Source organism: Geotrypetes seraphini, chromosome 4 (assembly GCF_902459505.1).
Source record: "Geotrypetes seraphini chromosome 4, aGeoSer1.1, whole genome shotgun sequence".
Lineage (NCBI taxonomy): Eukaryota > Metazoa > Chordata > Amphibia > Gymnophiona > Dermophiidae > Geotrypetes > Geotrypetes seraphini.
This window is the reverse complement of record NC_047087.1, coordinates 82436693-82462103: the sequence shown is the minus strand read 5'-3', so window position 1 is coordinate 82462103 and position 25411 is coordinate 82436693. Positions and strand designations below refer to the sequence as shown.

The following is a 25411-nucleotide window of genomic DNA, read 5'->3' as shown; positions in this document are numbered from 1 at the left end:
CTGTATAGGACGCCCAGGAGAGGTATCCTATACAGAATTGGTCCTACACTAAACCCCGATTCTGTAACCGGCATCCATACTTATGGCAGCAAGGGATCTCCCTGCTGCAATATGTATAGCGGCCGCGGTTGCGGCCGCATGTCCCATCGCCGACAGGAGGATGCCCAATCCTCCTGCCGGAACCCCCCTGGAACCCCCCTCCCCCCCAAACTGGTAATCGCCGACAGGAGGATGCCCAATCCTCCTGCCTGGAACCCCCCTCCCCCCAAACTGGTAATTGGCAGGAGGATGCCCAATCCTCCTGCCGGAAAGCCCGACGACCTCTCCCTCCTCCCCCAACTAACCATTACATGTTGGTCGGCTGGACAGGTCTTGCTGCCGTCCAGCCGACGGGCCCGCCTCATGGAAATGAGACGGGCCCGCCCCTTCCTGGCCCATCCCCGCTAAATCTAAGGCCTGATTGGCCCAGGCTCTAGAAGCCTGGACCAATCAGGCCTTAGGCATAGCGGGTCCGCCCATCCCCACTAATCCTAAGACCTGATTGGCCCAGGCTAGGCAGTATCTCTTCAAGGGTCTCTCGTACGAAGAGAGACTGAACAAATTGCAGCTCTACACTCTTGAGGAACGTAGGGAGAGGGGAGACATGATCGAAACATTTAAGTACCTCACGGGACGTGTCGAAGTGGAAGATAATATTTTCTTTCTCAAGGGACCCTCGGCCACAAGAGGGCACCCGCTCAAACTCAGGGGCGGAAAATTTCATGGCGACACCAGAAAGTATTTCTTCACAGAGAGTGGTTGATCATTGGAACAAGCTTCCAGTGCAGGTGATCGAGGCAGACAGCGTGCCAGATTTTAAGAATAAATGGGATACCCATGTGGGATCCCTATGAGGGTCAAGATAAGGAAATTGGGTTATTAGGGCATAGACGGGGTGGGTAAGCAGAGTGGGCAGACTTGATGGGCTGTAGCCCTTTTCTGCCATCATCTTCTATGTTTCTAAATGTTTCTATGTTATCTGCAGCCTGCTGCTCATGCTCGCGTTGGCTTTCCTTCTGATTTCACTTCCTGGCTCCTCGACCCGGAAGTGATTTCAGAGGGGAGCCAGGCTGGCGTGAGCAGCAGGCTGGAGAAGTTGCTGAGGCTGATGAAAGATTTAAAGAGGTATGGGGGTGGGAAGGGAGGGAAGGGAGGCATGGCATGCGGGGGGGGGGGGGGTGTGGAGAGATGCCAGCATCCACACCAAGATGGTGCCTGGGGCAGACCCCACCCCTTTACTACACCACTGACCTGGCAACATATTTAAGGGCATTTCTGTAACATATTTCTTCTCTTTTAATCTGTGTCTTTCATGTGTCTGCAATGTTTCGGTTCTGTATTGACCTCACACTTACTAAGGACTTGTGTTGTCTGTTAAAGAAGATATGGCACCTAGAATATTTTATAATAAAGTTACAACCTGCATTCTAGTTCTTTATAGTACACTCTAAAAAGCAAAGAAGCAACAGAATTTTTAAAGGAGGGATTTTGGATCAAATCAGCAAGAAAGATTAAGGGCCTCTTTTACAAAGCCATTTAACTGCAGTAACGGCCCCAAATCCCATAGAGATTTAAAGGGTGTCGGGGCTGTTGCCGCGTGGCTCTGTAAAAGAGGCCCTAAAAGCAAGTAGCAAATTCACAAAGATAGATAGCAGAAAAAGTTGAGTTCTTCCAACAATCACACAGATCAAAAAATGAGACAGAAATGGTTAAGGAGGAGTAAGCTTAAGCATAAAGTTGAGAGAGTGACAATTGCAACATAAAGCAGTGGATAACAGAAAGACAGAAAAAACTGGTAGAATGAACAAATGCAGATTCCGTAAAACATAACTTTACTTTAAATAGTTACACATCTCACGCTGGATGTGATGCATTGATTTCAGGAGACTTTTATACAAAAAAGTATAAGATGTTAATGAGCCTCATTTTAAAAATCGGAAGTGAGACAGCCAACTACATGAATGTTCAATTCTGGTGGTATTGTGCAGTAGAAAAGGACCTGCTGAAGCAGAACCTTTTCTAAAATGTCCCTAGGAGCATGTTCAAAAGGAACAAACATTTTACAAATCTACTCCCTTTCTCATTATCCATGTTTGGCTTAATATTTTCTACAAAGGAGAGGGGGAGGACATTCTGCTGTCTCCTCCCTTGTGTTTGGGTAGAATTACTTGAAAGTCTTTCATCAGGATTTTTTTTTTTTTTTGTAATTTAATGAAATGCAAGGGAAAGATGCCTATAAAATATATATTTTGCAAAATACAGCCTTTCCAGAGGAGACAGAAAACAGTATATTTTATTTTTTTTAATCTGCTCTGAAAAAAATAAGGAACCAGAAGCTGATAAGGTAGAGGTAGAGCTCTGATATCTAAATTCAGCAGATTCTGTTTTATGAATATGTTTATTACTATTTTATTATGTATATATTTTGTAATCTACCTTGGACAACGGTGGACTAGCAATAATAAATTGTACATTCAATGAGTAGAGGAAGAAATTTTATTTTACTTCTGGCAAACAAATCTGAGGATGACTTTGTACAAAAATTGGCAATAAAGAAAAAACATAAAATAAAATATGTGGAATCTAAATTTCCATTTTTTTTGCTGGTGACATACAGGGGTCCTTTTACTAAGGTGTGCTAACTGATTTAGCACGTGCTAATTGTTTGCACACGCTAAATCGGTTAGAACGCCTTAGTAAAAGTACCCCACAGTTAATTGTTTTTATGAAAGATAATCAGGAAGAAATCATGTATAATCTTAATGGAAAATTGCAAATGTAAACTGATTGGATGTGCGATCATAATTTACCCTTGAATGCTGAAAAATCTTCTGTGATATGGCTCTCACATAAACATAGGTATCTTACAATTTTACCTAAATTTGGAAGTCAAATGCTGCCTCTTCTTCAAGAAATCACTACTTTGGGAGTTCGGTGATTTAAGTTTTAAATCCCAGACTGGTCATGTAGTTAAATCTTGCTTGAACAGTTTGCAAATGCTACGACAGTTAAAACCAATATTAACTAGAGAAAATCTTTAAAATTTTGCCCATGCTTTTTTTACTAGTAGATTGGATTATAGTAACTCTCTTTCTAGGATCCAGTAAGGCAAGTTTGGAGCCAGAAAAGTCGATTATATTACTCTAATTCTGTACCAGCTGCATTGGCTGCCGATCACAAGATTTGTCTTGTTTTTAATGCTTTACATTTGAATCAACCAGAATATTTGTCAAAAAAAACTTAGTATGAGCCAGTGAGATCATTCCACTCTTCTCAAAAGAAATCTCTTCAGTCACCTAGTCGATAAGAAATAAGATTTACATCTACTAGAAAAAGCACCTTTTTTCCTGTGCAAGACCAATACTCTGGAACTATTGGCTGGAAAAGTTTCAGTCTGATCCTTCATATTCCACTTTTTTGGAAACTGGTCAAGAGAGTGTTATTTCAGGATTATTATATAAACACCCAGGTTATCTTGACAATTTGTTCTGGGGTAGTCTGTTGTTTAGTATCATATTGTAATTTTATCTTTGATAATTGCTACTATTGCATGACCTGGCTAGAGATTAAAACTTATGCAATTTTGTACATGGCGGTATATCAAGTACAAAAAAAAAAAAAATCCAATCTAATTCAATCCCCAAAAAAGAGAAAAGAAGAAAACCTTAGGTCCAGTGCACACTTTAGGCAGCAGCACATGCTGTTCTTTTGATACAGTGAATTAAACAGGGGTGCTGTTGCAAGATTACAGACCTTGCAGAAGCAAAATAATACAGCAGTAGCACATTCTTAAAATGGCACATTCCCAAGTTTGAGAATATGTCCTTATAGGGAATGTTTGGACGCGACAGTGGGTATGGTTGGGGATTTGAGATTGTTTTGGCCCTCTGTTACTAAGATGCGCTAACCGATTAGCGCGTGCAAATCGATTTAGCGCACGCTAAACGCTAACACGTGCATGTTAGTCTATGGACACGTTAGCGTGCGCTAATTCAATTAACACGCGCTAATCGGTTAGCGCACCTTAGTAAAAGAGGGGGTTTGTCGATTGAAAAATTGGTGGTGGCACTACCCCTCCCTCTTTTTTATTTTTTTACAAAACCACGTTAGGCTTTTTTATTGCTGGCTGCAGTGGTTTTAGCTCTGACGCTCATAGGAATTCTATGAGCATCGGAGCTAATACCGCCGTGGCCAGCGATAAAAAAAACCCTAACGTGACTTTGTAAAAAGGATGGGGGGGGGGAATATATTCCTTACGCTAAGGTCTTTTTGCATGTTTTGGTTTTATGTAGTTGATTATATGCTTATATTCAGAGTTGTATACATTGTAAATTGATAATATTCATGACTTCTATATTATTTATCACTAGAAATAAACATGAAACAAGTTAGATTTTTTTTTTTCACACCAGTACTCCTAAGCATATGCATGAGACTGATTTAGATACAATGTATTTCTAATATACTAGTACATAGCTCTCTCTCTCATGCATATGCATTGTGGGAATTCTGAAAACCCAACACATCCAAATGGAGAAACTTGTTTTTCCTCAAGTTAATCAAAAATAAACATAAACAGAGAACAAAAACCTCATACGGCATATATTAATTATTTGTATACTCCATGCAGATAGGCAAGGACCTCATACACCCAGACGCATATTAGTGTCTGGGTCTATGAGGGTCCTTGCCCATCTGCCATGGAATATACCAGTGTATCACAAACTGTGTGCCCCGGAGGATTCAAAGTGTGCCCCGAGATACCGGCGAGGAGGAGAGGCGTAGGCGCCAGCTGACTGCTTACAGGATGTGCCTCTCGCGGCAAGAGGCAAGTCCTGTAGTCAGTCAGCCGGTGCCTGTGCCTCTCCTCATTGCCAGTGCCTCTGCTCCTTCTCCTCACCTCTCCTTCTGTAGCACCCTCCCTACTGGTGGTAATAGGAGGTTCATGGCCGCGGATGTTGATGTGATGTTGTCAAGCATGCGCGTGATCTCATTGCATCAACGTCTGCATATTTCCAGATGATTCCAGCCGCAATCCCAACATTAGTGTGCCAGCAGCTTAAAAAGTTTGTGACACACTGGTATATACCAATAAGTATTATATGTCATATGAGGTTTTTGCACTCTATTTATGCTCAATTCTGAAAACCCTACTGGCCAGATGTGCTTCAAAGAAAGGGTTGAGAAACACCAATTTATGTTATACTCACCGGATGTACTACTCCCTCGATCAGAACTATTATAGGATCCCCCTGCATTTTGATCATGTGACTGGTTGTACGGTATTGTCGCTGGAATATTTTCATTTACTCTGTAATCTGCAAATATAATTTAAATTTTAAAAAGGGGTTATTATGGACATTCTTTCCAATCACAATGCTCCAAATACCTATCCATTGCGTTGGGTTATTTTTATTCTCTGATTTTTTTTCTATTTACATTTATCTTCTTTCTTCAGTTTATATCGATAAAAGCTCACAAAATAAGAACAATGAAATCAGAGGACAATTTGTTGTCAATGTGCATGGGGGGAGGGGGTTGAACTTTTGTTTGAGGAAAGTGGTATCTATGTATAATACAACAAAATATTTCAGTGTGACACATGCCAAGTCGTGAACAGCTTCTCTAGACACAACCAATTTGCTCTTTATTTCAAAAAGTAATTTTCCTACTCTGGCTGAAGAACCTGTAAAAATAAAATTCTCATCATTATATGGATGATTCAAAGCAATAGACCAACAAAGGTCACATTTTTGGTGGCTGCATGATTCGATGCCCCAGCCCCAAGTTATATATTTAATAAAGACACGTTTTAAAATCTTCTCCCATGTTCGGTGGTTGTTAGATTCTCTGCCCCAGCCCCAAGATAAATATGAGTCAAAACATAATCTTCAATTTTGAAGAGTCCTATTAGTCATTCTTATGCCTTGGTGAGTTGCTCTTTGACTAGACTGCCAAGACAACTGTAAAATAGGAACCAGAGGATATTTTCCTTTATGTTATCATTTTAGTCTTCTACTTAGCAGGGCAATAAAAAGAACAAATATGATAAAGCCAAGATGATAAAGGGGCTGGAACTCCTCTTGTTTGAGGAAAGACTAAAAAGGTTAGGACTCTTCAGCTTGGACAAGAGACGGCTGTGGGGAGATATGATTGAAGTCTACAAAATCCTGAGTGGAGTAGAACGGGTACAAGTGGATCAATTTTTCACTCCGTCAAAAATTACAAAGACTAGGGGACACTCGATGAAGTTACAGGGAAATAGTTTTAAAACCAATAGGAGGAAATATTTTTTCATTCGGAGAATAGTTAAGCTCTGGAACGCATTGCCAGAGGTTGTGGTAAGAGTGGATAACGTAGCTGCTTTTAAGAAGGGTTTGGACAATTTCCTGAAGGTAAAGTCCATAGTCTGTTATTGAAAAAGACATGGGGCACAGCTTGCTCTGGATCAGTAGCATGAAATGTTGCTACTTTTTGGGTTTTGACCAGATACTAGTGACCTGGTTTGGCCACCATGGGAATGGGTTACTGGGCTTAATGGACCTTTGGTCTGACCCAGTAAGGCTATTTTTATGTTCTTATTCTTAGTAGGAAACAAAAAATAAAAGATGAAAAGAGAACAAGATAATTCTGTCTGGCAGGCTACAGATAACTGGAATCTCTAGCAAAAATACAGATGCTCAGGTAGCCAGGTATATCTGGCAGGCTACATGATCTACATTTTGACCAATTCAGTAGAGCAGGCTGGTGAGAGTAGGGTATCTATGAGACTAGATGTTCAACTAACAGTTTGTGGCTTTTCAACTGTCGTGGGTATGAGATATAAACTCAGCATGTCATCTAAGAACAGTGAAGTATAACAACATTGCATTCTGAATTCCTACCTTTCTCCAGAAATGATCTCAAAGAGGCTGACAATACTAAAAGAATAACAAGGCAGCAAAAGTATAAATCAAATACTTAATCTCAATCCTTTTCTTACAGAGGAAAGAAGAAATTAAGTCAACTTTTCTATCCTCCTAGAAACAAACCCTGAGGCTGAAAACCACTCACACAGAAGAAAAACATCAAACTGTCTTGGATAAAGAATGATATCCTACAGATAGCCATGCTATATAGCTGGACATTAAGGTACATCCTTAGCTGTGTGGACAGGAATAATTGCAGAATGGATTGGTCAAAGTCCTCCTTTAATCTCTCCCCCCCAACATCTACTCACTTACTATGTAAATGATACCTGGGCACAATAAATGACTTTTGCCGACAACTGTAGAATTCAGATTGGCGTCAAACATATACCAAAGCAAACTCATTTCTCTAATGTCTTGTTCACAACCTAAAATGATAAACAGCAAAAATGTGGGGTAAAATAACTATTACCAAAGATCATAAATAAATAATTCATTAATCAGTACTGAAAAGAGTGTGGAACTTAGGGCTCCTTTTACGAAGCTGCATTAGTGGCTTTACCACATGTACATTTTCAGCGTGCGCTAACCTCTGCGCTAGCTAAAAACTACCGCCTGTTCAGGAGGCGATAGTGGCTAGCGCAGCCGGCAAATTAGCACGCGCTATTACACGCGTTAAACCGCTAACACGGCTTCGTAAAAGGAGCCCCTAGCTTCAAACAGCAATGAAACTTCACAATCGTGATCTCAACAGGGCCAGTTTTGCCCGTGGCTCTGTCAGGAGATCTCAAAAAATAAGTATAACTGAACATGTTCCAACCACATTTAACATCCAGTGACCAATTGGCAGAAAGCTTGATATGACTCATGTCACTATGCAATCATCCTCACTAGGACTTGTGCTTCATAAAGACCACGGGAACTTCTGCCCTGTAATGGCGTTAGCCTGACAAAAATGCCTTGTCAAAACTAAAGTGCCACCTATGCAGAAGTTCCTGTGGTCTTTATGAAGCACAAGTCCTAGTGAGGATGATTGCATAGTGACATGGGTCATATCAAGCTTTCTGCCAATTGGTCACTGGATGTTAAATGTGGTTGGAACATGTTCAGTTATAGTCATTTTTCTTGATCTCCTGACGAAGCCACGGGCGAAACGGGCCCCGTTGAGATCACGATTGTGAAGTTTCATTGCTATTTGAAGCTAAGTTCTACACTTATAATGTTTACAGAATATTTATAATATTTATTGTTTAACATGATAAGATTTTGCATTAAGGTTGGAGGTGGTGATTGACCGGTGATTGATAAATTAATCTCCCGAATGGATCAGCTTAGGCTGCAGTTGGGGAATGAATTTCTGAGGTCTCTCCACAAATGAGTTTTCTATTTTCAATGAAAGCTCAGCCTTACCACTCTTTTCAGTACTGATTAATGAATTATTTATGATCTTTGGTAATAGTAACATTGGGACTCATACATCAGCCTTTCCGAAAACCACACATATTTATAATAATAATCCAGGACAATCATAATTATTGGGCAAATAATTGGCCACAGCTTTATTTCATATTATATCAAACATTAATTTAACAAATTTGTAAACATCAGCAAACTTTACACTTAACCATTTATGATTTCTTCCGAGAGCTAATCGGTATCGACAGTAGCTCACTTATCCCCCAACTTTCCTTTAACTCCCAGTGACTTACGGTGTCGTAAAGCCACCTCACCTCGTGGCGGTGTCGCACACGAGGACATATTACTATTCCAAATTGATAGAACTTCAAATTCATCTGCCTCTAATAATGGCTGCCCTTAGGCACCAAACAACCAGCTGCGACCGACCCCTCCCCCCTCCACCCAAATTCCCACCTCCTCCCTCCTACTCCGTCCCAACCCCAATCCCAAATAGCGGTGGGAGGGAGGGAAACTCAAATTTTACTATCCTCCCTTTCTTTTACCCTTACTCTCTTCTTCTAGCCCGCCAATTTCTCACCTTCTCACCTCATCCTATGCCCAGCCCCTTTTTTCCCATTCCTCCAATCAACTAATCCCAATATCCTCCAATCGAATTTATCCTCCTGTTGCTACTCCTTCACTCTTCATCCCCCACTCCCTATTTTAACCCTTTAACTTATCCTCCGGCCTTGATGTCGCCCAATGTTACTGGCCACTCAGATTAACTGTGTGGCCTTTTTTATTTCACCCCACATTTTTGTTGTTTAACATTTTTGATTTTTCAGTGGGTTTTTTTTTGTCTTTCTTGATTTTGTGTTTGCTCACAACCTAGGCATAGCATGCGCCTGGCCAACAAAAACTGGTGTTTCTGTTACACAACAAACACAACAAATCCCCTCCCGGCGAAATGGTCATTGTGTTCACAAGTCTGAAAATGAAGCATCGCACGATAGCCATCAAATTTGCTATTTCCAAACATAAAACCAAAGATGAAATGGCAAACCATGGGGAGTTTCTGAGTCAGAAAACAAAAGATACTGGATCAGTAAGCAGTGACCAACTCACAAAAGTGAACAAAGTGCCAAACCATCCTGTCCCCATCTGCAATGGAGAGAGGGGCCTGGGTTAATATAAGCAAATATTTTTTTAAAGGCTCAACTGATTAATCCCACATTGAAATGTATATGGTAATAGACAGACTGTGGAATGTTACGAGACTATGTTGTAGTCTTGCATACCATTTGTGTTTACACGGAAGCTAAACAATAAATCATAGCTCTGAAATATGTATATATGGGACTGCAAAAGGCTCAGTTCTTAAAAGGGCTCGTTCCAAGGTACAAAGCAAAGCTGTGTGCCGGCAAATGATAACTATACCAACAGCTGTTACAGAAAACAGCTTTAAAACTTAACATTTAAAATCCTCTCGGCTCCCAAAGATCATGATCAAATCAACAAAAAAGTGGAGCGAGAAGACAAAGATATGCATACCCCACAGGTATGCATGGATCCCATCCCCCCCTAATAAATAAACCAACCAACCAACCAACTAACCTGTCTTGAAAATCTGTTATTCCTTCTATTACTTACACTATTTATCTTTTTACTTTTTATCTTTTATTTTTTTCCATTTTTTATTAAAAAAAAACATATTAGTCTCGTACCCGTGGTTCTATTTAGTCAATAAATATCATCAATAATTTCACTTCCCTGCTAAGAAATAGAAGAAAAATAAATCAGGATCAGTAGTTCACTCACTATTATTAATCATAATAATAACAACTTTATTTTTATATACCGCCATACCAAAAGCAGTTCTAAGCGGTTTACAAGGGAAGAGACTGTATACAGACAGCGACATTACAGAGAAATTTCGAAATTACGTTGGCATGTTAAGTTTAGTCAGGTTTATCTGGAAGTGTTTTGGAAGTACATCAGGTTGAAGTGGGGTTAGAGAAATTTGTCAAAGAGATACGTTTTTATTGACTTCCTAAACGTTTGGTACGAAAGTGCGTTTGAGATGAAGTTGGTTAAACATTTGTTCCATTTGCCTGCTTGGAATGATAATGTTCTGTCTAGGTATCTCTTGTAGGTGCAGCCCTTTAGGGATGGAAAGGTGAACAAGTAGATACTTGTAGGTATTATTCACAGTTCTATAATCTCCTTTAGCTGTTTTTGTAAAGTAATAGAAGGAATAAAATAAAGAAAACAAGTAGTTAAGGGTTTTTTATGCCTATGACTGAAAAGTGAATTGGGTGAATTTATCACCTCTTGTGACCTGCATGGGTTAATGGCTCAAAACTCTGAGGCTTTTCCCCCCTAAATAGTATTAGATCAGGGATGTAAAATAGAATAATAGAAGGCGATTACCACAGATATAAAATACCTGCTACGTAGATAGAATAGCCATACTGGGTCAGACCAATGGTCCATCTTGCCCAGTAGCCCATTCTCATGGTGGCCAATCTAGGTCACTAGTACCTGGCAAAAACCCAAAGAGTAACAACATTCCAGGCTAACCATCCAGAGCAAGCAGACTATGGACTTTTCCTCCAGGAACTTGTCCAAACCTTTTTTAAAACCAGCTACATTAACTGCTCTTACCACAACCTCTGGCAACACATTCCAGAGCTTAACTATTCTCTAAGTGAAAAAATATTTCCTCCTATTGGTTTTAAAAGTATTTCCCTGTAACATCATCGAGTGTCCCCCTAGTCTTTACAATTATTGTCGAAATAAAAAATCAATACATTTGGATCGGTTCTACACCACCCTGGAGAGAATGACATGGGGAGAAATATTTCCCTGTCCCATTCCTGCAAGCTCTGCCCTAACCGCACAAGTCTCGAACACTTATGATTGTATCATTGTGATTATTTTATAATAAAAGATGTACACGCACACCAGCTCCAATCACAGCAATAACAGCAGTAGAGACACCGTCCCAGATGTCTAACAGGGAAGTAAGCAACCGGGGGCTGCCTCGATATGGAGAGTTCTTTGCGCTCCGACACACTGGAATAAACTATGGGTCAGTTCTAATGGTCAACAGCCATGTCCTTCTGGAGGGAGGGGGGAATCTGCTCCTTCTAGCATGCCCAGAGGCAGGCAGCAAAAGATTCAAAGGATAAAAAGCAGCACAGAAGCTAAACCAGGCTAACTGCTGAGGAGCAGAGAAATACAGGGACCCAATTCATTCCACATAACTCAAATATCCAAACATGAAACAACATTGAACATATATGCATCAAAGGCTGTCCTCATGTAATGGGGCCAGCACAAGCACTCCAATTTGATTTTAAAGCAACATTGGCCTTCGCCAGGTGAAATAACTGCACCATGCACCAACAGCTGAACAAACATTTTTTTTGTCTGCAATATAAAAACACTGCTTTAAATTAAGTGTGAGTTCAGAGACTGAAATTACATTTCTGAAAAAGAACTGCACAGATAGAAATAAATAGCACAACGCTAATCAACCATGAGTAGCTTCAGAAATCCTATTTCCCTTTTCAAAAGTCTTGCTTTGAAATGGCTTTGAACAGCGCCTCCCCCTCCCCCCTTCTCCACAACCTGAACAATCAGGCATGGCTAAAAGGCCTCCTGAGTCTCTGCAGGGGAAGTTACCCTTTCATTGGGATATATCTGGGTTTATATTATAACACAGAGAACATGACAGCAGGCAGAGACGACACTTCTCGCTCCGGATTCGCGGGGGGATAGGGGCAGAGCCGGACCGCGAATGGTGAAATACTGCGAATATCTTCTGGTCCGTCTCTGACCCACCCCCGCCTCCCTCCCGCCTTCCCCCTGGCATCCCGGCCTTACCTGGTGGTCTAGCAGGCTTTCGGGGCAGGAGCGATCTTCCTAAGCTTCTGCCCCGTGCAGATCGCCAATAGGAAATGGCTGCCGTGAGTTCCCGCAATCTCTCGAGAGGAACTAGGAAGATCACTCCTGCCCCAAAAGCCCACTAGACCACCAGGTAAGGCCGGGACGCTAGGGGGAAGGCTAAACTATGTTTTTTTTTCTTTTTTTCCCCCTCCCCCCCAAAAATAGCAAATATGTGAAATTGCGATTGCCGAAACCGCGAATGGGGAGGGGGAAGTGTATAAGATGGTCTGCCCATGCCATACCTCCTGTTCAGCTTCACAGTCCCCTCCTCTCCCCCCAAAAATACAGGGTGTCACCAAGGATAGTTCAGCAGTTTTAAACTGATCCAAGTTCAGTTCCTAGGATATATCATTTTGTAAATTCAAGCTACAAAAAGCATACTGCATTGTATACTCTCTTTGGTATCAGTGGCTTAGTAAGAGGGGTGATGGGGGGACTGCCCCGGGTGCAATCTACATGGGGGGGGGCACCAGCGCCTCTCCTCCTTCCTGCATACCTCTTTAAGTGTTCACCGGCATAAGCAGCATCTTCCACTTGCTGCTCGCGGTGATATCGGCTCCCTTCTGTCATCACTCCCTGGTCGTGGGGCCGGGGCATGACACCAGAAGGGAGCCAAGGTGGGCGCGAGCAGCGGGTGGAAGGTGCTGCTTGCACTGGTGAACATTTCAAGAGGTATGCAGGGGTGGCCGGCGCTCAAGCGGCAGGGAAGAGCGAAGGAGGGTGCATGGCGCAGCGATGCCAGGCGCCACTGCCCCGGGCACCAACCTCCTTCACTACGCCACTGATTGGCGCATTTGTGCAATGCATGCCATGAATCACAAAGCACCTTCTGGCATTTCAAGACAGTGGTGAAGGCCATTTTATTTTTGTTTTCAGAGTGACTGTCCAAACAGTCATAGAATTGTGCATTACAGCAATTTTTCAAACGGCAAAAAACGAAAGCCCGTTTAGACCATAACTAAACTGAGCTTGATGAACCTGTTTCTTTTAACTCAATTACACCAAGTACATGAGGGAAACTAACTCAAGCTTCCTCTTTGCAACAGAAAGGACAGTGATTCATCTCTGTTTAATATGAAGTGGGATTCCATGTGACAGGAATATAGCTACCTTATGAATAAATTATTTAGCTTCTCTCCTAGTCAGTTCCTCATCTAATAGGAAATTTAAATTAGTACCCAAGTCAGGTCAAAATATTTTGTATTTAATTTTGTGTGGCATACAGCTGATTATTTGTTGTATTCAACCTGAGCTTCAGAGGTTAATGCCACTCTAATTAACTTTTTGGCTCCATTAGTTTGGATTTATAAAGGTTTCACAAGGGGAAGGGGGAAGAATCCCATTGTTGCTCACCAGAGTTATGAAACAAATTAAGGAAACCAAGAGCAGGTGCCACTAATGCCATCCCTTTTAGTATCACAATTTCAATACAACAAACAGATGTCTTGTCACCACGCACAGAGGAATTTTGGTCCATTTTGTTTACAGCCTGTTTAATTCTAGTATATTCTAAATTAGGGTTATCAGACGTCTGGATTTACCCGGGCATGTCTTCTTTTTAGATGGCATGTCTGGGCGTCCAGATGGCTTTTTCAACACCCGGCACTTTGTCTGGGTTTTGAAAACCAGATTGTGTTGGGAGGGGGCATCCACGCATGCCCTCCCGACCGACGAAAACAGGTTGAGGGGGGTGGGGCTAGGGCATGATGTGGGCATTAACGGGGCTGGGATGGGTGGAACTTGGTGAGCTTGGGGGCGGGTCTATGGGTCTGGATTTTACGTAAGTAAAATCTGGTAACCCTAATCTAATTCCACGTGTAATAAAGAAGGGCTACTGTAATTTGACTGACACTGAGAATCCAAGACTAATATGATTCTCAAGATAAAATTACTAATCAGAACGGTGTCAGGTCAAAAGCGCGCCAGGACAAAGGCGCGCCCAATTGAGCGCAGTGTGGAGGCGCGCACCGCTCTAAATTACTGTTTTTAGGGCTCAGATGGGGGGGCGTGGGGGGGAACCCCCCCACTTTACTTAATAGACATTGCACCGCATTGTGGTGGGTGTGGGGGGTTGTAACCCCCCACATTTTACTGAAAACTTAACTTTTTCCCTGTTTTAGGGAAAAAGTTCAGTTTACAGTAAAATGTGGAAGGTTACAACCCCCCAAACTCCCCCATAACACCGGCGCAATGTCTATTAAGTAAACTTTGTCTTTCGCGCCGTTGTCTATGAACCATCAGAACTCACTCATCAAATTGGAATGGAGAAACTGTTCAACACAGAGAAAGGAGAACTTAATCGCACCTTAAACAGGCAACTCTTGTTTGAAAGGATTTCAGAAATGTTATGTTGAAAATACAAAAAGGAAAATAAAGAAAAAGGGGGAGACCCAATGATCCACAGTGAAAACAATCCACCAATATGCATGCTCCAGATTGGCATCACAGTCACTTCTTATCTTTTCATTTTTTTATCTTTCTCTTTATCATTATTCATCATTACCTCTTCCTTTTAGGACCCCTGAGGAAGGCGTGTAGGGTCCGATTGGATTTTTTTATCACAGTGTTTTTTATCATTGTACTTTTTAAATTGAATTTTCATGGTTTTATATGTCAGTGTTTAATAAAATAGCTCCAGAACATCTGTATCCACAGTTTTTGTTTTCATCGGAAAATACAAAAAGGCAATATTTAGTTTGCTATGTAAGTTAGTATTTTCCACTAGAAGGGCACTCTCATTCTATAACTAAATACCTACCACTAGGCACCAACGGGCAAATTCTATATAGCAGGGGTGTCCAACCTTTTGGCTTCCCTGGGCCACATTGGCCGGAAAAAATGTTTCTGGGGCCGAACAAACGCTGCAGCAAGACATTAGAGGGAGCCGGCAAACGGTAAACACCCGGGGGCAGCAGAGGAAAACATGCCTCGCCCTCGACTGGGGCCGCACAAATACTTCATGGGGCTGCATGCAGCCCTTGGGCCGCAGCTTGTACACCCCTGCTATATAGTCTGCCTAAAGTTAGGCACCTAACTTACCCCCCCTTTCTGACTGCCCTGCCTTCTTTTGCCCTGCTCTCTGCCCTGTCAGCTCCAATCTCCTGCTGCCCCGAGCGCCTCCCGCAGCCCCTACTCTCCCGCTGTCCTGGATCACCTGCCTGCCCCGACTCTCCCTCCCTTCCCCGCAGTGCAAGTCCATGGTTTTAACCCCCGGGCTTAAGCGGGTTAAAACCATGGGCTCCAAAAAAGTTATAAAAAAGAAAAAAAATCTCTGCCAGGCCTGGAGGTCCAGGGCATGCGCAGACCATCTACAGATGGTCTGTGAATGCGCTGGGATCGCTATAGAGCAATCCAGGCAGGCAGATGGGTTCGTTTCTCCAATCGCCCCCATCTGCATATTGTAGTTTGGATAATCCATTGGACCTGCCCGAATTGGGCACAGATCGGTCCCGATCGGGCAGGTTCGTGAATCTAGCCCAAACTTTCTGCTTGCTTATCCGCTTAGATAAGCCAGACCAAGTGATGCAAATAATGCTTTTATTCAGATTTTTAACATTTCATAGAAAAATAAAATTTGGGCATACAACAATGCTAAGGATTAAATACACGTATAAATATATAGGTATACATATAGCACTGCTAGTCAACATACACCAAAAACTTAGCAAATCTGGATAAGATATAGAAAATGCATAGAAATGTATCACTGAATGTCCAGTGTTCCTTTATGTTAACCACTCAGAACTTATGGTAGGGCGGTATATAAAAATAAAGTTTATTATTATTAATTATCTCCTAGAACTAATTACCACGTCCCATAAACCTTTCATCAAGACAACTGCCGTATGTCCCTGTCTAACCAGCTGAACAATAGTGAATTCCTGCTTTCACCATTAGGTGTAGAGGGCATCTCCATGGGGTGTGAAGGAATTCTCTTCCCAGGCAGTTAGCCAGATGCTTGCCCACGTTCTGCTAGTCTTAGACAGATCACAGCACTGCAGATGTACCAGGTCTTGTAGGTCGATAAATGTCAGCACATTAGCTGTCAGTCTTTCTTTGTCTTTTAGAGGAAAAGTTCAGACTCTGAATTTAGAAAGTTTCGCTCTCTCTCACTCTCTCTCTCTTTTTTTCCCAGAGCACAACTGCACGAGAAGACTTTCTCAGTAATCTTGTTTCTTTCTGGGTTAGCTAGCATACAATCCAAGTCCCAAACTTCCCCAGCACCTTTCTTTGTCTAATTAAAATGTGCTCCTTTCTCCTTCGTTCTCCGCTGAGGGTCCTCCCCACGGACCAATTGGTGTCCGACCTGAAGGGGCATTCTTCGGTCACATAGCAGAATCACGAAGCCTGCAGGCCAGTGTCAGACAAACCCACAAATCATGCCATAAAGATAAGGTACAGGGTACAAATTGTTCAAGTTCTGCAGAAGTAATTTCTGTCCTCCATACGTTATACCGGGGAAGCAAGGGGCCCAGTTCTGGTAAAGATGATCTTGTAAGAGCGCACACACAGCTTGTAAAATACCACAATGCTGTAGATGGGAAGAAAATGGTACTTGGACTAAGTTAGGCCACAAGCCTAAAGTGACAGCAGGAATAGCCCTACAGGTCAGTGGTTGTGCCCATTCATACTCTGATTCTTCCTTCTTTCCTTAAAGAATAACATGGGGATTGTTTTCCATGGTTAACCGTGGGGGACAGGGACAAATTCTGTCCCCGTGTCATTCTCTCTGCCTATCACAAAGTGGGCAATCTTTTATAGAATCACACCTAGCACTACACTAATCAATGCCCAATTTTTAGGCACCATATATAGAACCAGACCCCAAGTATGCATGTAGATTACAGCATGCTAGCACTTCCGCACATCTGATGCACCAGTAATTGGCATTTACATACACAAGTGCTAGGTACTATTCTATTCTATTACATTACATTGATGTCTTCTATCCCGCCGATACCTTTCAGTTCTAGGCGGTAACATAAGTAATACAGCCACTTACTCCCAAATGCTATAGGTGGCGACACTGGTTAGGCGTAGATTTGGGTGTATAATTATAGAAAAGGACCAGTTACCTGTGTAACATAATTGGCTCTATGTTGGCAAATAATTAGTAATAAATACCAAACGCTGGCTAACAAGTAGTAACTGGCACTAATTTGCAGTTGAACGCATAAAACACTTACCCCCTGTTTTACTAAGTGTTTTAGCGCACGCTAAATCAATGCACGCACTAACCGCTAATGCGTCCATAAACTAAAACTCACACATTAGCGTTTAGCGTGTGGTTAGTGCGCGCTAATATTTAGCATGCTAAAAAACATAGCGCACCTTAGTAAAAGGAGCCCTTAGGGCTGGATTCTCAAAACTCACCGATAAACTCCAATGGGTCACTGTTGTGGTCTTAAATATGTTGTTTCCTGACTAGTGTTTATTGCCTGTATTGACTGCTTTCTCAATAAAAATTATTTCCAAAAAATAAAAATAAATAAATAACGATTCAGAAAAGACGAGTGATTCTCAAAGAACCTTGCATGCGCTAGATGCGTGCTTTTGAAATTGCCCATTCCTATAATTTATGTTAATAGTGTGTTTTATTTTAATTTTTTTCATGAGCTACAGTCAGATACATGTGCCAGAGACATGCTTTTTCACAGTACTAGCACCCCTGGACCAGTCAGTAATTTTGAATCGTTAAAAAACCAGCGCTTCATTTGAAGAATTACCCGGCGATGATAGAGAATCGCTCGGAGTGCTTAATATTAATGACCTCATTGTATACCATTTTAATAGCAATGACCTCATTGTTCTACATTTGAATGGCAGAGACGGAGGCTGCTAGGAAGCATGGAAAAGACCATGAATCGGGAGGTAAAACACTGGCATGCTAAACCGGCTAGAACCTTCGTTAAAGGTATGGTAAGTTTTGAGAATTCAGCCCTTAGTTCGCTATTCCACAAAAAGCTCGCCTAACTTCACTCGCATGCAAGGTGTTAATGTGGATAAAGTATGGGCGTGTCCGGAATGTTGCAACTATTCTTCCATGCATTTATAGAACGGCTACATTTCTACACCCAGCCACCATGTTTAGGTGCCATTATTTACTCCACTCATAGACATAGCATAAGCATTCGCATCTTAATTTTGGTGCATAACTACAGACTTATACAAGTATTCTAATAACAACTCTTGTCATTATAGAATACTAGCTGAGTGCTCAGTTTTTATGCTGACCTGTAGAAAAATTAACCCCTTGGCATGTAACTGCAAGGGAGGCATACACATGGGTGGAGCATTAGCAAGCCATGGGCATGTCGCAACTTATAGAATACTACCAGTTGCACAATACTGTATGATGAACTTAGGCCCAACCAGCCATTGACCTGTTGTAAGTTGGCAAGCCTAAATTTTGGCACACATACACAGCTTCACACTGGATCCTAAGTGCCACTATAGAACTGGTGCTAAGTGCATACCATTATAGCACCTACTGTATGTCGTGCCAATTTATAGACTTGCCTCCATAATGCAACTCACTTAGACCCTCTTGTCAAGCTGTGGTACCAAGTGCTGCTTGGCAAATGCACTGAAATCCATTAAATCCTTATGGGCTTTGGTGCATTTACTGCACCGGCCCGCGCTATTTATCATGATAAAAAAGGCCCTTAGAGCATGATGGCATTTTAAAAAAAGGGTAAATGACGCACCACACCGAATATGCTCAGTTAATGCTGTGCACTACAGTTTCAACTGAAGTAAACATTTAATATGGTTTGAAATAGCACTGCATTAGAACATCTCACATTTAAGAGTAGGCTAAAGAAACAAGACACCTCATAGAAAAGACTAGAAAGAGATTTAACAGCACTCTATTCCCACTTCGGTTTACTATGGGGAACACAGCAGGTTGTACCTTAAGCATATGGATGGGGCACTTGCAAAATTGGTCACATTTCATAGACTAATTGAGTGGCACCATGTGCCTTTTGCTAGACCTGAACTGCACAGGTCTAAGCATCATGTCCATCTGATGTTGCACCGGTGATTCTGGGATCGACAGACCTAACTCACGGATTGCTAAAGCAACAATAAAATCAGACTTGTAAACTCGCCTAATACATGAGCAGCATTACTGTGCACTGTCACACATATGGATTTGGGTTTATTCCCACCTCAAATCTTCCATTCCCTGAGCTATCTGGGATGGCAGATAGTCCTTTGCAGAGAACGGCGTCAGTCATCATGCAGTGGCCCCATCCAGCTGCCATATTTAAGACCCATGATTACAGGAATCTGGAAGGTGCCCTAATGGATGACTTCCTGGCTGAAGACTTTTACCCGAATGACTGCATTAATATAAATTTAGAGGGGGAATAAAAAAAAAAACACAAGCAAACAATCCAGGAGAAGAAACAGCCCTAGATACTTGTGAATTAAGGCCCAGAGCTTTGCAACCCTAGTTACAATGAAGAACTCCAAAAGAGCAAGAGGAAACTGTTGCGTGACAAAAACACTATGTCCTATACCTTTGTTTATTTTGTTTTGTTCCATGATGTTATACTGCATAGGTGCAGCGTCCTGCTTTTGCTGAACGGACGGTTTCCACTGCTTCTCATTCACGTCTGCACTGCCGCTGTTTATATTATTACTGATGTTGGACTGGATGAGCTGAGTGGTAGCATAAGGCGTGGGCTGCCCTGGTGCGTTGACAAAGCGACCGTCTTTCAGGTTGGGGCTGTTAAAGGTTTTCATCTCATTGATTTTATTACTCAGGTCCATGTCTCCATACACCGCTGAGTCAGGTAGCATCAGATTGGTCTGCTTACTGTCCAGCTGGTTGTTGTAATTTGCTATGCAGTCGGCTAGCCAGAAAGGAGAAAAAAGCGACCGGTTATTGAATACATTTAGATCTTTCTGTGCATCCTTGTAAAATTCTCTTGTAAGATGATGATTTACTTTGCAATACTAGACAACAATTCTCCTATTGGGGTTTGTTAGAACTTGTAAATACCCAGAATGGCTACTTTCAGGTTCAGCATGCCATATCTTATATTATGTTAATGTAATAACACTGAGAATTCCTTTCTATATTTTCTAACCTTTTTCAATTAACACAGTGATATAGTAGATGACAGCAGATAAAGACCTGCGCAGTAGAGAATGACACGGAGATAAATTTTTCCCCATCCCCGCGGGAACTCATTTTCCTGTCCCGTCCCTGTGAGTTCTTTTCCTGTCCCTGCCCCATTTCCTGCAAGCTCCGTCTTCCTCTGCACAAACCTCAAACGCTTTAAAATCATAAGTGTTTGAGTTAAGGCAGAGCTTACAGGAATGGGGGCAGAGGCAGAACGCGCAGGGACGGGGAAATTCGAGTTCCTGCGGGGTCGGGGACAAATTTGTCCCCGCGTCATTCTCTACTGCACAGTCCATCCAAGTTTGCCCCAAAATCACATTCCTTATCAATTTGTGATTAACCAACATGCCAACAACATTTTACTTGCTAAGTTCAGCTTTAAGGTGTCTTCGCCCTCCCACACTGAGATGCAGCAGATGAATGTGATATAGAATACAAATATTTCATCCTGATCTGTCTTTGCCATTTTTGTGACACGGACAACAGAAGTCTTCCTAGTGCCTTTCTTTCCAACTACTAGATTTACTGTCAAAGCCCACTCCAGCCCATTTCATTTAACAGTTTGCTAAATTTGAGAAGGGTCAGTAAGTCCCGTTCAGCCGGCTATCCGTCAATATTCAGAAGGAAATACCGTATTTTCACGCAGATAACGCGCACCCGTGTAAAACGCGCACACGGGTATAGCGCGCAGAAACCACGATTTTATGTACAAAAACTTTTGTATACCGCGCTCACGGGTATACCGCGCATGCTGCCTGACTGCCTCAGGCCGCGCCCCCAGGTGGGACCTAAGGCTCCAGGGCCTATTCTGATTGGCCCACGCGCCTTAGGCCCCACCAGTAGGCGGAGCTTTGGGACGGATGGGCCAATCCGGCCTCATTCCGTCGTTGGCTGCCTGCCGGACAGGCGGGTTTGGCTCCCGTCTGTCCGGCCAACTACCAAAGGTATGGGGAAGGGGGGTGGGGGTGTCGTGGGGGTCGGCCAGGGGGTCGCGGGTCAGCTGGGGGGGGCGGTCGGAGGGTCTTGGGGGGGGCAGTCGTTGGAGGGAGGGGGGTTTGCGTCGAGGGCAGGAGGGCCTGGGATCCCTCCTGCCCGTAATGTAGTGCGGGGTGGGGGTAGGGGGTCGCCGTGGCCAGGAGGGTTTGGGCTCCCTCCTGGCCCGATATTGTCGGGGAGTTGGGGAGTCGGCCGGGCAAGAGGGCTTGGGCTCCCTCTTGCTCCGATCGTGGATGCGGGTGCGGGTGGGAGCGCGTGCGAGCGGTCGTTCGGGGTGGGGGTGCAAGCGGTCCTGCTGGGGGGGGGTGAATCGGGCGTCGGGCAGGGTGGGAACTATGTAAAAAAAATTTTGTATACCGCGCTCACGCGTATAACGCGCGAGGGGTATGCGCAGTAGGTAAAAACGCGTATAACGCGCGCGTTATATGCGTGCAAATACGGTAGTTGGCTGAATATCAGGCTCACTGGCCAGCCCCATGACTGGTGGGTCTATCTTTGGCCTTTAGGCCTGGCCAGCTTAATGAAAGCCACCAACCTTTGCCCTGGATATTGAACATCAGGCTGCCTCCCGCGGTTCAATATCGGGCCCATTATGCTCTATTTAAAATTACATAGTAACATAGTAAAGCAGATAAAGACCCGAATGGTCTATCCAGTCTGCCTAACTGCAAATGCTCCATAAATTAATTATTTAGTTTAAATGGCCCTTTTTTTTTAGATATTTCTGGGCCAGAAACCCAGAGCCCTGCCCGGTAGTGTGCTTAGGTTCCATCTATTGGAGTGTCCATCAAAGCTCACTCCAGCCCATCTTAAGCATCCCAGCCCGTCCTCAACTGAATGTCCATATATAAACAAAAAGCTCTCCGTTCACTCTCAAATGTCAGATGCCCAAGAGAAAAGACATTCTGTAGCAAGAAATCCGCCCCTAAAAGAATTTGATCTCCCTAGACACAGTTTTAACAATATTAGGGCATGTGAGCACCTTTCATTTAGACATTTTAACTGAGAATTGATTGATTATGTTGGGGCAAGAGGGCTTTGCAAATTGATTAATGTAATGGGTGCGAACGGTCACCATGCCAGACTTGTGCTCCCGCAGAGGGATGGTGCCTCACCAGGTCGACTGTAGGTTGCAAGGTTGCTATCACTGTTTCCACTGCCCGATGTGCAGCAATTGATTGAACAATCATTGTGATTGTTCCCTGTGTTAGGCCAGGTATCTGCAAGCCATGGCTGAGTCGCTGGGTCAGTGATATTCAAAAGTCCAGGCCTATAAAAACAAAAACACATACACTGGTACAATTTAGCACTGGTTACACTTATGGGCCTAATCATAATACTGCTACTACTACTATCCATTCAGATAATCATACCGTGACACTAATGTTGAGATCTAATAAAACATTTTTAAAGAGGCTGTTTTGAAAAATTTAGGAGCTGAAGAATAATTTTGAGAAACTAGCTTGACTTTTTTTTTTTTATTATTACACTTTTTATTATTACACTGTCAAAACTATCACTATTGTTTCACATGTTCCTGAGAGCTGTGACTTCAGTTCCGCTTGCTGCATACGTGAAAAGCCCTCAGTTTTGACTCATTGCGTACCTACTTCTTGTCTTCAGTCTAAAAGGAAAGTCGATGAATTAAAACTAAAGTTCAAACTTTAAATGTATCTGTGAAGTCAAAAAATGAAACCACTAAGAAAAAAATAATAATAATCCTAAAATGGTTCTATGAAATCACCTGATTGATGCATCTCTTCTCTCTATAACCACTCTTAGTTTTCACCTCTCCCTTCTAACAAACCACCTTTTCCTTCTAACAATAACTTCAAGAGCCTTGATCTAAATCTTATTGTAAACTGCATAGATTCCTTGCAGAAAATTGCGGTACATAAGGCACTGTATTGCATTGTACTATATTGTATCTGCTGCAGCCAGGAGGACAGAGGTTTCTGTACTGTATATTAGATTGCCACATAAAATGTGGTATAAATTGCAAGTCAAATAATTGCAAAACAAATTTATTACAAATTCATTACCTTATTATTTAGCATACTATGAAATGACCCACGCTATTTAATTAACTTGCAATAAGTAATCTCTAAAATGCCAACTTAAGATTCACTGTGGGTATTTGATTAGCAACTGCAAGTACTGTATTTTGTTATTTAAATATTAGTGACTTATTAACAGCTTCTTACCATTTAACATTCAATGAATAGTTTTCTATATGCTAATTTTAAGACTGTCCATCCTGTGCAGCAGGCATTTCAATAAGATGCACCAATTTTCTAAGGGGAAGTATGGCTAGTTTTGCCTCAAAAATTAAAAGAATGTACTGTATGCCAGGGGTGTCCAATGTCGGTCCTCGAGGGCCGCAGTCCAGTCGGATTTTCAGGATTTTCCCAATGAATATACATGAGGTCTATTTGCATGCACTGCTTTCATTGTATGCTAATAGAACTCATGCATATTCATTGGGGAAATCCTGAAAACCCGAATGGATTGCGGCCCTCGAGGACCGACATTGGACACCCCTGCTGTATGCATTTAGGTTCATCTTCTACTTAGTGCACAGAAATTTTCTGGATTGTTTTATGCACATATTTATAAAGTATGCAGAGAGAGTGTGGCACAGTGGTTAAAGTTACAGCCTCAGCACCCTGAGATTGTGGGTTCAAACCCACGCTGTTCCTTGTGACCCTGGGCAAGTCACTTGCCCCAGGTACATTAGATAGATTGTGAGCTCAGCAGGACAGACAGGGAAAATGCTTGAGTACCTGAATAAATGCATTTAAACCGTTCTGAGCTCCCCTGGGAGAATGGTATAGAAATTTGAATAAATAAACAAATAATAGCATGTGCTCAATTTCCCCCAGGAACGCTTCCCCCTCAGGTCAGAGAAATGAATGAGTGTGCACATATTCCAGGCAATTTTAAGCAAGGCTATGGACTAGGGAGCCCTTTCCATAGCTGTGGTAAGCAGCAGCGCATGCTTACTGTAGGTTAAAAAGGCACTACCGTGGGATGTGCTCTGGCATCCTTCGGTAACACGTAAAAATAAAATTGTATTTTCCTGGAAGGGGGCATGTCTAAGGGCAGGGAGTAGGCATGACAGTACAAGACAGTGTGTTGGGCATTATCGCACGCTATTTAATTAGTGCAGGGGCACTTACCATTTACAACAGCGTTTCTCAACTCGGGCCCGGAGTACCCCCTTTCCAGTCAGGTTTTCAGGATATCCACAATGAATATGCATAAACTTGATTTGCATGTACTGCCTCCATTACATGCAAATTTATTTCATGCATACTCATTGCGGATATCCTGAAAACCTGACTGGCAAGGGGGTACTCCGGGCCCGAGTTGAGAAACACTTGCCTACAAAATAGGAGGATAGAGGCTCTCATGCTAATCTTTTTCATGGCCACAAGCTGAAGAAGGACACGAAACGGGGCTCTGTAGGACGATCAGTTAGAGAAATAGGCGGAGAAATGGCAGATGAAGTTTAATGTGGAAAAGTGCAAAGTAATGCATTTAGGCAGAAAGAACAAGGAACACGAGTATAGAATGTCAGGTGCAACTCTGGGTAAGAGCGAACAAGAAAAGGACCTGGGTGTACTGATAGATAGGACCCTGAAACCGTCGGCACAATGGCACAGCGGCAAAGAAAGCAAATAGAATGTTAGGCATGATAAAGAAAGGATTGGAGAAAGTTATAATGCCGCTTTGTAGGGCAATGGTCAGACCACACTTGGAATACTTGTCCAACATTGGTCTTCTAACCTAAAGAAGGATATAAAACTGCTGGAGAGGGTACAGAGACGAGCAACGAAGCTAATAAAAGGTATGGAGAACTTGGAATACGAGGAACGACTTAAGAGACTGGGATTGTTCTCCCTTGAGAAAAGGAGACTGCAAGGGGATATGATCGAGACTTTCAAAATACTGAAAAGAATCGACAAAATAGAGCAGGAAAAAA

General features: G+C 42.5%; 1 protein-coding gene across 3 annotated transcripts in view; it reads right to left on the bottom strand.

The window, feature by feature from the left end:
• Positions 1–25411, bottom strand: part of LOC117359264 (roundabout homolog 1) — a 613895-nt gene that overhangs the window by 47147 nt on the left and 541337 nt on the right. For all 3 annotated transcript variants that reach the window (XM_033941733.1, XM_033941732.1, XM_033941734.1), the window contains 3 exons: positions 22542–22696; positions 19823–20158; positions 5250–5357 (listed from right to left, as the gene is read on the bottom strand). In XM_033941733.1, the coding sequence (XP_033797624.1) occupies positions 5250–5357; positions 19823–20158; positions 22542–22696 (599 nt within the window). The remainder of the gene's footprint in view (positions 1–5249; positions 5358–19822; positions 20159–22541; positions 22697–25411) is intronic.